The sequence below is a fragment of the Heterocephalus glaber genome, unplaced genomic scaffold (assembly GCF_053883595.1).
Source record: "Heterocephalus glaber isolate CG9 unplaced genomic scaffold, H.glaber_assembly_v1.0 deba00001606, whole genome shotgun sequence".
In the NCBI taxonomy this organism is placed as follows: Eukaryota; Metazoa; Chordata; class Mammalia; order Rodentia; family Bathyergidae; genus Heterocephalus; species Heterocephalus glaber.
This window is the reverse complement of record NW_028258377.1, coordinates 41,937,422-41,950,420: the sequence shown is the minus strand read 5'-3', so window position 1 is coordinate 41,950,420 and position 12,999 is coordinate 41,937,422. Positions and strand designations below refer to the sequence as shown.

Sequence of the window (12,999 nt, the reverse complement as noted above, 5' to 3'; positions counted from 1 at the left end):
ACGTGGCAGACAGAGTAGCTGGTCCCCAGCCTCCAGTGGGAGGGGACCAGGGGCAGCAGACACAAAGTGCAGGGCCCCCAGCAGGCAGCGTGGCAGCTCCCAAACAGGTATCGGACTCAGTGCAGCCTCGCTGGTGTAAGGGATTAAAATACTCTGTTCCTCCTACTCTTAGGTTCTTGACTGAGCTCTGTGCCAAAAGGCAGTTTTTGGTTTTTTGGTTTTGTTGGTACCGGGGATCGAACTTGGGTCCTTGCACTTGCAAGGCAGGCGGCAGCACCACTGAGTTAAACCCCTGGCCCCAAAAGGCATTTTTGACATAAGAAAACCACTCGGAGCTTTGAACACGTGCACAGCTCATCAGTACATAGGTCACCACTTCCCCTGCCTGTGCTGGCGGCCCTAAGCCAGAATTCCAGGCTCTTGGTCCCCCGGGCTGCTCCGCCCTCCTCTGACCTACCCAGAGCTGCCACGTGGAGCTCAGGCCCCATTGTCCCCCTGCAGGGCATCATTGCAGAAGAGAACAAGAGTCTGCAGCCCCAGGGGGATGAGGATCCTGGGAAGTTCAAGGAGGCTGAGCTGAAGATGCGGAAGCAGTTCGGTATGCCAGAGGGTGAGAAGTTGGTCAACTACTACTCCTGCAGCTACTGGAAGGGCCGTGTGCCCCGGCAGGGCTGGCTCTACCTGACCGTCAACCACCTGTGCTTCTACTCCTTCCTGCTGGGGAAAGAAGGTGAGCCCCAGCCGTGGGGAGTGGGGCAGCCAGCTGCGGTCCCTCTCACATGGGGTTCAGATGTCCTCCTCTGGCCGTGCTGACCCCCATGATCCTCTGCGCCACCATGCCCTGGCTCCCTGGCCGCACCTCCAGAAAGTCCACCGCCTCCAGGCTGCCAGCATTCCTGGCCCCAGATCCCCATCCACACAGCAAACAGAAGGGACTCCCTGAAACCGAGCTGCCACTTTAGCAGCCCGTGGTGGGGACACCCAGATTGAGCCAGGTATTCACTTGCTCCTGTTCCCAGCCCACTAGTGGGACTCCGCACTGTCACCTCCCTGGAGTCCCTCCCTGCAGGATTCGAGCCACACTTCCCGCCCGGCGTCTGGTCCCTCCACTGCCTCTGTCACCCAGAAAGCACCCCCAAGCCTTTAACTGTTCCCAGTCGCATGGCCATCAGCCTTCCCCGAATCTCCATCCCAGCGTCCCCTGGTGTCCTCCTGCCCTCACCACTTGTGGGCCAAGTGCTCACTGAGCATGGCTGGCCTGAGAGGCAGGGTCCGGGCCACTCCTCACAATGACGCTGTGTCTCAGTGTAGCCACACAGCCCTCAGGTGTCGCTCCCTCCAGGGTGGGTTCTGGGTGCAAGTGAAGTCCAGAGCCTCGCCTTGCCTCGTTGTAATCAGTGGCACATCTGTCTCTACCGGGTTCCAGTGAGCCTCGTGGTGCAGTGGGTGGATGTCACGCGGCTAGAGAAGAATGCCACACTGCTCTTCCCTGAGAGCATCCGTGTGGACACCCGGGACAAAGAGCTCTTCTTCTCCATGTTCCTCAACATCAGTGAGACCTTCAAGCTCATGGAGCAGCTGGCCAACCTGGCCATGCGACAGCTGCTGGACAGCGGGGGCTTCCTGGAGGACAAGGCTCTGCCCAGGCCTGTCCGACCGCACAGGAACATCTCGGCTCTGAAGCGGTGCGTTGCCCTCCCAGGGTGGGAAGCCCCCAGCAGATGACGGTGGGCCTGCCTAAGCCAGTCCAGTGACCCTGCCCGGGGCCTGGCTCGTGGCAGGCTGGAGAGGCCTCTGCACTTGCAGGCTCCCCACTTTGGAAGGAGGCCAGGCACACAGTCGGCAGCGTCACCCTGGGTGGGTGGGTGCATCTAGAAATGTTAGCGGTAGCCTGTGTGGCCTGCTGATGTGGCGCAGGCTCCTCATGCTGCCTTTCTCTCGGCCTTGTAGCAGGAAGGTGCTCTCAGCATCCTGTCTCAGACCAGGACGTTGCGCCTCGGAGAGCTGGCCGGTGGTGACCCCTAGATGAGCCGCCTCTGTCAGGGTCCTCAGGTCCTGGGAGGCTGCATCCGGAAGTCTTCAGCGAATGAGGGCTGGGGTTGCTCAGCCTCCGCCCCACCATGGTAGTCTCCTTGAGACCCTGGGCCTGAGGGCCTTCAGCCGTGGGGCCAGCCTCGGTCTGAGGTCACTGCTGCCCTGGCTGGGGGGCTGGTGGAGAGGTGGTTTCGGTTCCTGGCTCCTCCAGGTCACTGGTGTGCTCTCGAGGGGGCAGGTTCACAGAAAATCCCACCAGGCTGGCCGAGGACTCAGCCAGGGTAGGCACAGCTGGATCCACACCCCAGTGGGGCTGTCTGCTGGGTTGTACCCACAGATTGTGCTGTGGGTCCACAGTGCACCTGTAGGACCAGAATGCTGTGTGAGGGCCTCAGTCTCCTGGTGCAGGTGATCGAGTGGCTTCCAGGACCTTCCAGAGAGAAATCAAGCAGGGCTGGCACTTGGCATTTCCAGCACCATTAGGCGAGGTGCATGGCCAGGCCCTGGTGAGGCCAAGGCAGCCCAGGGCAGGTGGGCAATTCCCCTAGGACAGGGGTACCAGCCTTTTGGAGACCGAGTGCTGACCTGCAACCCAAAGCCACTTATTTATCACAAAGTGCCAACACTGCAGTTAATCCTGAATGCTGAGTTTTTAGTTTAGAAAACACAACTCTACCTTGACATCTCTTGTCTTAAAAGCAAAACACAATAACACTCGTGCCATAGGAAGGAATGTTTATGTGGACAGAACCTCGAAGCGGTGAGGGCAGGAGGCCAGGCCACCTCCCAGAGCCATCACACACACAGATGACCACAGCCGCCTTTCCCATTGGGAGCTCCTGTCTACGTTCCAAGCTGGGATCAGCTCTTCCCAGAGTGAAGCAGCAGAGGCGGGGCCAGTGACGTGCAGGGTCTGAGCTGTGCAGGGCTCAGGAGCTGGGATCACTGGCACTGCCCGCCCTTCAGTGCCAGGCGGACATCATGGCTGTGTCCTTTCATTCAGGTCTCGAGGCACAGTACGTGCAGCCACTTCTCCGCTGGTCCTCTGCATGTCCCACATCTTCCTGAGTCATTTACTGTGCGTCTTTCGTTGAACTCAAATCCCTGTGCACAACCTGCTTGCTGGAGGACCCCAGTGTCCTGAAACCAGTGTGGAAACGGAGACCTCCCTGAGGGCATGCCAGGTCTGACCTGTGTCCCTTTCCCACCTTCTTCCTCAGGGACTTGGACGCCCGAGCCAAGAACGAGTGCTACCGGGCCATGTTCCGGCTGCCCAGGGACGAGCATCTGGACGGCCACACGGGCTGTACCCTGTGGACGCCATTCAACAAGCTACACAACCCCGGCCAGATGTTCATCTCCAACAACTACATCTGCTTCGCCAGCAAGGAGGAGGATGCGTGCCACCTCATCATCCCTCTGAGGGAGGTGAGAAGCGCTGGCGAGGGCCTTGCTCAGCCCCGCCGGAGCCAGGCAAGGTCGGGGGCTAGGCCCAGAGCTCCTGACTTCCCTCCCTCGTGTGCCTCACGCCCCTGGGCAGCGGGGCCCTTCTGGCCTTTCGCACAGCTGGGACCAGGAGCTGCCCTGGCTCCGAGCTCAGCCTCACTCGGCGTTCTGTGAGCTCCTGCAGAACTGTCCCTTCCTCTCCACGACCACCGCCCAGGACCCTGGTGTCTGCTGGGGCCATAAGAAGGCCCACACCTGTGACATGTCCTCCTGCAGCTGCGATCAGGGCACAGTGAGGCTCTGCCTAGGATCCTCCAGCAGGGAATAGTCCCCAGCTGCCTCTTGGGGCCCAGGATCTCCATCTCAAAGACATCACACGTGGCCATGCACACAGCCACTGCACAGACGTGTCACACGCACACGTGTGCTCATACACAGCACATGTGCATGTTCACACCCATAAGTACTGTGCACTCGTACCTAGCCCACACGTGCACACAGCTGGCGCCCAGCCCTGCTCCATCTGTCCCAGCCTCTACTGTCTGTCCCTGCTCACCACCCCCACTCTGCTCGTGGTGGATCTGTGCCCCTGCCCCGTCATTGCCCCGCGCTCATGTGCGGCTCCGCCCACATCTGGGGGTTGCTCAGAGCCAGGCTCTGGGACAGGCTGCCTAGAAGTGCTCCCTCAGCACGGTGCTTGGGCAGCCCTGCAGTGAGGGCTGCTCCCCGCATTTGAAGAGAAGAGGAAGTGGCCATCCTTTGAGAAGCCAGCAGGGCTCACCTCTCAGCCGAGCACCTCACATCCCCTCCTCTTAGCGGCCAGCAAGGCCAGCATGCTCACTGCGTGCAGACGAGACACAAGTCCCTCATGCAGGATCATGCCCAAGGAGCGGCAGAGTCAGTATTTGAATCGTGTTTTGCCTTCCCAGGTGACTATTGTCGAAAAAGCCGACAGCTCCAGTGTCCTGCCCAGCCCTCTGTCCATCAGCACCAAGAGTAAAATGACCTTCCTGTTTGCCAACCTGAAAGACCGTGACTTCCTGGTCCAGAGGATCTCAGACTTCCTCCAGAAGATGCCTTCTAAGCAGCCGGGCAGCAGCAGCAGCCGCAGCCTCAGCCTCGGGGGAGGGAGAGCCAGCACTGTGGGTCCAGCCCCAGAGGTGAGGGCATCCCGGGAGGAAGCAGCTGAGGGAGGATCAGGCCAGGGCCAGGGCTGGGGCAGCCAGTGCCTCGCTGTGCTGCACAAGGGGCTGGGCTGAGGTTGAGTCTCTGGCGCTGGCAAGACAGCTGTGTGGGGGACAGAGCTGAGCTTAGTCCTGCCCTCTAGGGTCACTGGCCATGTGCACCCCGCCTGGCAGTGTCCCTCCTCTGTGCCTCGCCCACACTTGCCCGGCCATCTCAGGAGAAACCTCTGGCTAGACCAGCTGCCTCTGGCTGTCCCTGAGGGCCTTGCACAGTGTGGAGAGCAAGGCTGGGTGACTCTCGCGGCCTTTGGCTCACTAGTCTTTTGGCCAGAGCTTCTTACCCAGAGACTTTTTTTCTAGAGCTGGAATTTAGGGATTTGAGGACACCAGGCACAAATTCTTCCACTGAGCTGTAGCCCCAGCCAGGACTCCTTTCAGATGTAACTGTAACATCATTATTCTCCCAACAGATTTTATTTTCCGGTACTAGGGATCAAACTCAGGACCTTGCACTTGCGAGGCAGGTGCAGTGCCACTGAGCTAAATCCCCGGCCCTCCCAACAGATTTAATAATCATTCCTCAGTATCAGCTGCGCCTCAGTAACCATAGGAGACTGGACCCAGGACCCCTAGTACCAAAGCCCACGGGGGCTCAAGTCCCTTTATAAATGGCACAGTGTAGTCACGGATCTGCACATCCTCCTGCATGCTTGGACCAAACACAATGCAGATGCTTTGTAGATATTTGTATTTTATTGTTCAGGGAACAGTGACAAGAAAATGTCTGCACGTGTTCTTTACAAATAGTGTTTTCTTCTGCATATTTTCCACATGCATTTGGTTGAATGCACAGATTCAGAATCCATGATGTAGAGGGCTGACGGTATTTAAGATACAGTTGCACTGTATCTGGCTTGGTCGATTGACCCCAAGTTCTAGGGTTATGGCTGTGTGCCCCACGCCTGGCTCACACAGATCTTACCCTGCAGGCTTCTGAGGGGCAGAACAAACTCTAGACAGCCAAGAAATGATGACAGAAGCTTCAGCACAATGACCGGCGGGAGCATTGTGAATATTTCAGTGTAGGGCTAGGTAAAGGTGATAGTACGTAAGTTACATAGGCTCCAGTGATGGAGATGAAGCACCATGAAAATATAAGACAAGAAGGAATATAGAGCCAGGAGTAGGGGTACATGGTCCATACCTGTGATCCCAGCACTCAGGAGGCTGAGGCAGGAGGATCAGTGCAAGTTCAAGGCCAATCTGGGCTACATAGTGAGTTCAGTTTTATATATTATACATAATTGTTGGGCTTAGGATTTTAGCTCAGTGGCACCACACCTGTCTCAAAAGCACAAGGTCCTGACTCAATCTCCGGTACCAAAAAAAACAACAAATAATATGCAGTTATTTTATATATATACATACATACATACATACATGCTTTCTGACAGACAGGAAAAGAGGTGAGAGAGGACAGAAGGTCGCAGTGAGTTTAGGGTAGCTTTCAAGACATTTTGAGCAGAGGTCAGCAGAGTAACAGGGCTCCCCGTGTGTGGGACTCACCGTGACCGGATGCCTGAGACAGTCGGCCTGTGAGGAGGAAACCTCATTCTGGTTCACAGCTTTGGAGGTCCTGGTCCGCAGTCCGTGGCCCCCGACCCATTGCTTTAGGTCTGTGCCAAGGCAGGACACCACAGCAGGAGCCCATGGTGGAGCCCAGCCCCACACCTGCTGGTGGCCAGGAATGGGGAGGAAGGGACTGGGCCCCGGGATCCCTGTCGTCCAGGGCATCCCCGATGACCTACTCCCTCCCCAGACCCCGCCTTCTCAGGGCCACCACCTCGACCAGGCCTTCCGCACGGGGCCCTGAAGCCACTTGGGAAGCTAGCAGGGCTGACTTGTCCACTGCCGCCCGGCTGAAGACGGGGAGGGTCTTAGGGTGCAGCAGCAGGATTGTGGTGGAGAGGAGGGAGACCAGTGGGGAGAGAAGGGACAGTGCGGGGTGGGCAGGGCTGCTGGAGGAAGTCCGGAGAGGGGAGGACACGGACAGCACAGGGGCAGGGACAGCTGTGGAGGCCGTGGGTTGCTTCTGCTTCTGCTCCTGCTTTGCTCGTTAGTGAAATAGGAAGCGGAAGTGAGGACAGGCAAGTGGATTTTGAAGTTCGTTCTAGATTAATATGTGAAATGGTTACCTGGAGAGAGGAGAAGGAAGGGCCTGACCGGGAAAGCAGGGTCCTGGGCATCGCTGTGTGTCCACCGGAGGCCAGTCAGCCTCAATAAGGTGTGACCCAGCTGGGCTCTGCAGAAAGCGGCCTGGGCCTCCCGCTCCACCTGGTGCTCAAGGCTCCCTGGGAGCGCGTCCAGCAGGAAGGACATTCCTGGAGTCTGGCTGCTTTGCTGGCGCTGAGATTTCTGATACTCTAAGATACTTCCCATTGCCTGAGAGCCGTCTGTGTCCTGGGGTGGGGCGCTGGGTGTGAACCCAGGCCTTGCACATGCTCGGGAATGCTCTGCCCCTGAGCTGTGTCTTCTACCTCCAGGTCCTCCTGGGAAGCTCCAGGGGGAAGCAGTCTCCACAGTCAGGCACCACTGGCCTGTGCTGGGGTCCTGCCTGCTGAATTCAAGCAGCCTGTTATAAAGTATGTTTAGGGCCAGGGATTTAGCTCAGTGGCACTGCACCTGCCTTGCAAGCACAAGGTCCTGAGTTTGATCCCCCGAAGAACAACAAAAAAAATTAATAAAAAAAAAAAAATTTGTTTCGGACCAGGCGTGGTGGTGCACGCCTCTAGTCCCAGCACTCAGGAGGCTGAGGCAGGAGGATCAATGTGAGTTCGAGGCCAGCCTGGACTATAGAAAGACCCTATCTCAAAAAAACCAAAATATTGGCCCAGCGATCTAGCTCAGTGGTGCTGCCACCTGCCTCGAAAGCGCAAGGTCCTGAGTTTGATCCCCGGTACCCCCCCCAAATTAAAACCTATAAAAGTATATTTAAATGGGCCCACAATCCATTCTAAGATACCAGGCAGGTGCAGAGAGGCAGACAGTGGGTAGAAACCTAGCAGAGCTCTCTTTTTTTTCTTTTTTATTAAAAGCAGCTACGTGAGGGCAAAGTATAATACCTGTACGTATATGAAGAGCGCAGTTTGATCCGTTCTAGGATGTATAAATCTTGCAAGCCATCAGCAGCCATGGGTAAGGCTCTCTCTGAGAATAACAGCGGAGCAGTTTAGGTAGGTGTGCCCATAGCTCCTGCCTATCCCATGGCCGCAGGATGAGACCCGAGAGGAGAGGCCAGAGGGGTTACCTGGTCAACCTGCTATCCACCGGGGCACTACCGCTGGACTCCCCTTCCTGGCGAAGCAGTGTACTCCTTCGGCTTCTGTGTGCCAGGCTGGTGGCTGCAGCCCCTGGGTCCTCCCTGGGTCACCCCAGCACGCCTTACAGAGGCACCGCTGCGTTTTCTCGTTGGCAGCCGGGCAACACCTCTGAGGCCAGATCAGAGTCGCAGCCATCTCACCTATGAGCATAGGGCACAGGGCCCAAGAATGGAGCAGGAGGAACCCAGGTCACACAGAGCTGCTGCTGGCAGGACAGGAAGCAGGTCCCAGGAGCAAGGCCCAGTGCTCACATGACAGCAGAGGTGTCCTGCTGCGGGCTCTGGGGTAGCAGATGCCCGGCACTGCCCTGGGCCACCTGACCACGAGGACTCCCCACATGGCCATTCCCACCAGCACTGGGCTCCCGGAGATCAGGAGTGTTTGGCCAGTACAGTTGGCCCCAGAAGCAGTGCAGGCAGACGGCGGACTGGCAGGCGTCACAGCACTATGCCTTCCAGGTGCCAGATGTTCCAAAGAGACCCCCACCTGTCCCTCGGGTGGTGTGGCCTGCCTCCTCACTCCGCAGCCCTGCTAGCAGGCAGGTTCCAGGAATCCAGAGGAGGAGATCAGGCTTCCCTGCAGAACTTTGTCCCTCATGCCCCTCTGTTCTGCCTGCCCTGTGTTGCCCACCTGGTGCCTTCCCAGAGCCCCTACCCTGGCTCCTAGACTAGGGAGGGTCCCACAGTCCTGCTGGGTGGGGGGCAGCTGGGGCACAGGCCCTCTCTTCGAACGGAGCTCCCCGGTATGATCAGACCCTTAGGGGAAAGTGTCACCATCAGATTGCAAGCAGAGTAGGGGCTCTGCCATCGCTTCAGGCACACTGAAGAGAGCCTGGTGTCTCCAGTGAACAGGAGCTTTGTGTGTTTTAGGCCACATCTGTCGCCTCAGGCCTGGAGCAGCAAAATGCAGAAACTTAAAGGGGTTTCAGAGGCAGTGGCCAGCCTGGGAAGGGTCCAGACCCCTTCTGAGGACTCGGCAGGAGTGCGGAGGGTGTTGGGCCTCCGGGCAAGGGGCCAAAGAGGCCTCCGTGCTCCTCAAGCAGCTGCAGATGGTGAGCACAGGCGGGCAGCCCCAGTCAGGACCCGAGAAGGGCAGGTTTAGGAGCGCTGCTGTCTTGTGCTGTGTGTCCTCTGCATGTCTCCTGTGGCTCCGGGTGTGATGTTCATTGTCCTGGCAGCCCCGCCCACCTCCTGAGGCTCAACGCCCACTCCCGAGCCAGTCTCTGCGCCAGGGCTCAGATGGGCCAGGTCTGAATCCCCATCGTCCCTGGTGCCCTAGCAGGGTCCCTGCTTCCACAGCACGGTGCTCAAGCATGCTCAGCTGCAGTGAGTGGGGCATTTGAGGCCCTGAGACCAGCGTGAGGGCTTGGCTCGAGGGGCCAGGTGCAGGTGCACAGGCAGCAGGGCTGCAGCCAAGGCCTCCAGCCCTGCGCACCCCGCAGTCCTTGCCCGGGGCTTTGTCCAAGAGTGAATGTACTCACTGCAGTGCCCGTGGGGAGCTCAGTACTAGGCACTCTCCCTCTCTGTTTTATTTTTAGTCCCTCCCAGCGCCTCAGGAACTGCCAGAAACACCCACCAGCCCGACATCGCCCCTCTGCAGCCGCCTGAGTTTCGGTGCCCAGGACGTACCCACTGTATCCCAGGGCCTGCTCAAGGTCTTCCAGAGACACCCGGCCATGGAGGACCTCGGAGCCAAGGGGGTAAGGCCCAGGCAGCAGCACCTCTGCCAGGAAGAGGCCTGGAGCCAGCCTCCAGATTGCTGCCTCTGGGGCCCACAGTGGGCAGTGCCATCCTGAGGCCGCCCTGGCAATTCACGGTGGCCAGGCTGTCCTGGGACAGGCGCCCTGCTTGACCCATGTAGCGGGTGCTGTTGGTCACGGGCTCCAGGCCTCTGCAGGAAGGAAGGAGCCTGGGGATGTTGGTGTCTGGGCCAGGTGGGCTCTGCGTACCTCTGCCTGTGTGCGTTGTGAAATCTGCACCTGCTGGCAGCACTTCCCAGACTGTGTACCCTGCAGGGTTTCAGCCTTGCTCAGAGAAGTGAGGACTTGGTCACCTCAGGCCCAGCACTCTGAGACTCTTCAACCCCAAACCCCCGGCTCTTTTCCCTCAGGCGAAGGAGAAGGCGAAAGAGGAAGCGTGGGACATCCACTTCTTTGAGTATGGGCGCGGCATGTGCATGTACCGCACAGCCACAACACGGCAGCTGGTCCTGAAAGGCATCCCTGAGAGTCTTCGAGGAGAGCTGTGGCTCCTCTTCTCGGGTGAGTGGGGTCCAGCTGCTCCTGCCTCATTCCCCAGAGTTCTCTGTCCACAGTGGGCTGGGGGCAGCTCCTCGAGGGTGTGTGTCACACACACAAGGGTCTGCATTTGACCCCTGGCTCCTGCCACCCAGAAAAAGTGCCACATACCTATAATCCCAGCACTAGAGGCCGAGGCAGGAATTGCAGACTCGGGGCTGACCTGAGCTACATGGTGAGATGCTGGTGCAAAGAAATCAGAACAAAACAAAACGAGGAAACTTCTCTTGTGAGTTGTCTCGTCCTTGGGCTGCCCTCCTGAGGTCGACCAGGCAGAGCAGGGGCTGTAGGAAAGAAGAGAAAGGCCTCACTCCCTGCACAGGCTTTGGAGGGGCAGATGCTGGTGCTGGCGCTCTCCTGCCTGCTGGGCCCTGAGACCGCCTTCCTCGCGACAGGCTCTGACTGTGCGTACCACGGCCGCCTGGAGCGTTTGTGCAGAAGGGCTCTGCGGCCGTTCAGATTTCTGGGGCAGACGGGGCTGTGGTGAGCAGTTAGCAGGGAAGTTTCGCTCACACCTCGTAGTTGACCCGAGTTGTCCCCTCTGGGGACATCCAGTCTTCCCTGTGCTTGCCCCCAAGTACCCAGAGGGAGAACAGTGTGACAGCTGCCCCTGTGTCCCCCAGGGGCCTGGAATGAGATGGTGACTCACCCCGGCTACTACACTGAACTGGTGGAGAAGTCCACGGGGAAGTACAGCCTGGCCACAGAGGAGATCGAGAGAGACCTCCACCGCTCCATGCCCGAGCACCCCGCCTTCCAAAACGAGCTGGGGATCGCTGCGCTGCGGCGGGTGCTGACTGCCTACGCCTTCCGGAACCCCACCATCGGCTACTGCCAGGTAGCAGGGCTCACTGGGGCCCAGGGCCCGTGTGGTAGTGTCGTACCCGTGACCCACCCCATTCCCCAGGAAGGAGCTGACAACAGCAAACCGAAACCTAGAAAGGCCATCCTCCTGTGCCTCACATTACCTTCTACATGCTCTGGTCTGAGTCTTGGAAGCATTTGATTTTTTGTGTGTGTAGAATAACGTACACATAACAAAATTTACCATTTTATAGAGACTTAAGTGTACAGTTCAGGGTGTGATGTGCATTCACACGTTGGGCAGCATCACCACCAGCGCTGCGGGGCACTGGCCACACAGCTCTGCGCGTCAGCGTGGCCCTGCCTCACCGCACCCAGGCACCACTTGCGGAAGTGTCCTGGGCTGATGTCTGCCGTCTGTTTTCTCGGTGCCTTCTGACCCGTCAAATTGATTTCCTGTAGGTTGCCTGTTGGGCTGGGACAGCTTCTCACTACTGGATGCTGCCCCTCCTGCAGGGGCAGATTGTAGACCGAGAGGCCGGTGTGGGGCAGGAGGCAGCTGTACTCAGCCGCCCAGTGCGAGCCTCCCTTGCTGTCTGCTTGGCAGGCGATGAACATCGTGACGTCCGTGCTCCTGCTCTATGGCAGCGAGGAGGAGGCCTTCTGGCTCCTGGTGGCCCTCTGTGAGCGCATGCTGCCCGACTACTACAACACCAGGGTGGTGGGTGAGTGCCCAGCGGCTCCCACGCGGCAGGCCCTTCCCCGGGCAGGCTCTGTGCCCTTCCCAGCCACGAGCTGCGTGGAGCTCATAGCCAGCATGGGGGTGCACACCTGTGAACCTAGCAACCAGAGGCTGAGGGCAGCCTGGGCTACATAGTGAGTTCGAGGCCAGCCTGAACTACACAGTGAGACCCTGTCTCAACAAAAGAAAGAGAAGATCACAGCCAGAAAGTGGACAGCCAACATAAGCCTCCCCACCATCTGCACCCACAGCCCTGTGTGGGCCTCCCTGGCATCGCTGAAGTGAGCATTAGAGGATGCTATACTGCACTGGCTTCAGAAAGTCCACTGGAGACTAAATCACCATCCACCTAACCTTTCCTCACCTTTTTTATAAAGAAAACTTTAAACATCAAAACTGAAGAATATAGGGCCCGGTATTTAGCTCAGTGGTTCTGCCACCTGCCTTGCAAGCTCAAGGTCTTGAGTTCAAGCTCCGGTCCAAAAAAAACCAAAAAACTAAAAACTGAAGAATACAGTTTGCCCCTGTGTGCCTATCGCCCAGCTTCAGCTATTATGAACTCACATCCACTGAAGCTTGTCATCAGGTGGAAACGGACTTGCCAGTGTCTTACTTTGTGCGTACGTGAAAGCCAGTCACCTGGCATCTGTTATCCCCTCCACGCTGGTTTTGGGGGTCTCCTGGGGTCCTTTAGATTTGCGTCTCTTCACAAGCAGTAGGACAGAAGCCTCCAAGGCCACTGATCACTGAGGCTGTTAGGAAAGAAATCGTGCTTCCTCAAAAGAAGATCCAAGTGCACCCAGCTCTCAGATCCCTGGGATTCAGCCGACCTTGGGCCAGAAACACTTGGGAAAACCTTATATCTGCACTGAACGGCCACAGACTTTCCTTGTCTTTATTCCCTAAACCATACAGGGTGAAACAACTATTAGCGTGCATTCATGCTGTACACTGAGTCATCTAGAGGTGGTTTGAGGTACACGGGAGGCTGTTGCAGAGTCTGTACAAACACTCCTCCATTTCCTATCAGGGACTCAGCCCTGTGGGCTCGGTATCTGGGGTCCTGAGACCAGTCCCCTGTGGACACCGAGGGGACCGTGTGCTGGAGCGAAT

General features: G+C 57.9%; 1 protein-coding gene across 4 annotated transcripts in view; it reads left to right on the top strand.

Moving 5' to 3' along the window:
* Positions 1 to 12,999, top strand: part of Tbc1d9b (TBC1 domain family member 9B) — a 32,919-nt gene that overhangs the window by 8,148 nt on the left and 11,772 nt on the right. For all 4 annotated transcript variants that reach the window (XM_004836736.4, XM_004836737.4, XM_021242465.2 and 1 more), the window contains 8 exons: positions 502 to 730; positions 1,427 to 1,685; positions 3,255 to 3,462; positions 4,410 to 4,640; positions 9,582 to 9,743; positions 10,154 to 10,304; positions 10,964 to 11,178; positions 11,752 to 11,869. In XM_004836736.4, the coding sequence (XP_004836793.2) occupies positions 502 to 730; positions 1,427 to 1,685; positions 3,255 to 3,462; positions 4,410 to 4,640; positions 9,582 to 9,743; positions 10,154 to 10,304; positions 10,964 to 11,178; positions 11,752 to 11,869 (1,573 nt within the window). The remainder of the gene's footprint in view (positions 1 to 501; positions 731 to 1,426; positions 1,686 to 3,254; positions 3,463 to 4,409; positions 4,641 to 9,581; positions 9,744 to 10,153; positions 10,305 to 10,963; positions 11,179 to 11,751; positions 11,870 to 12,999) is intronic.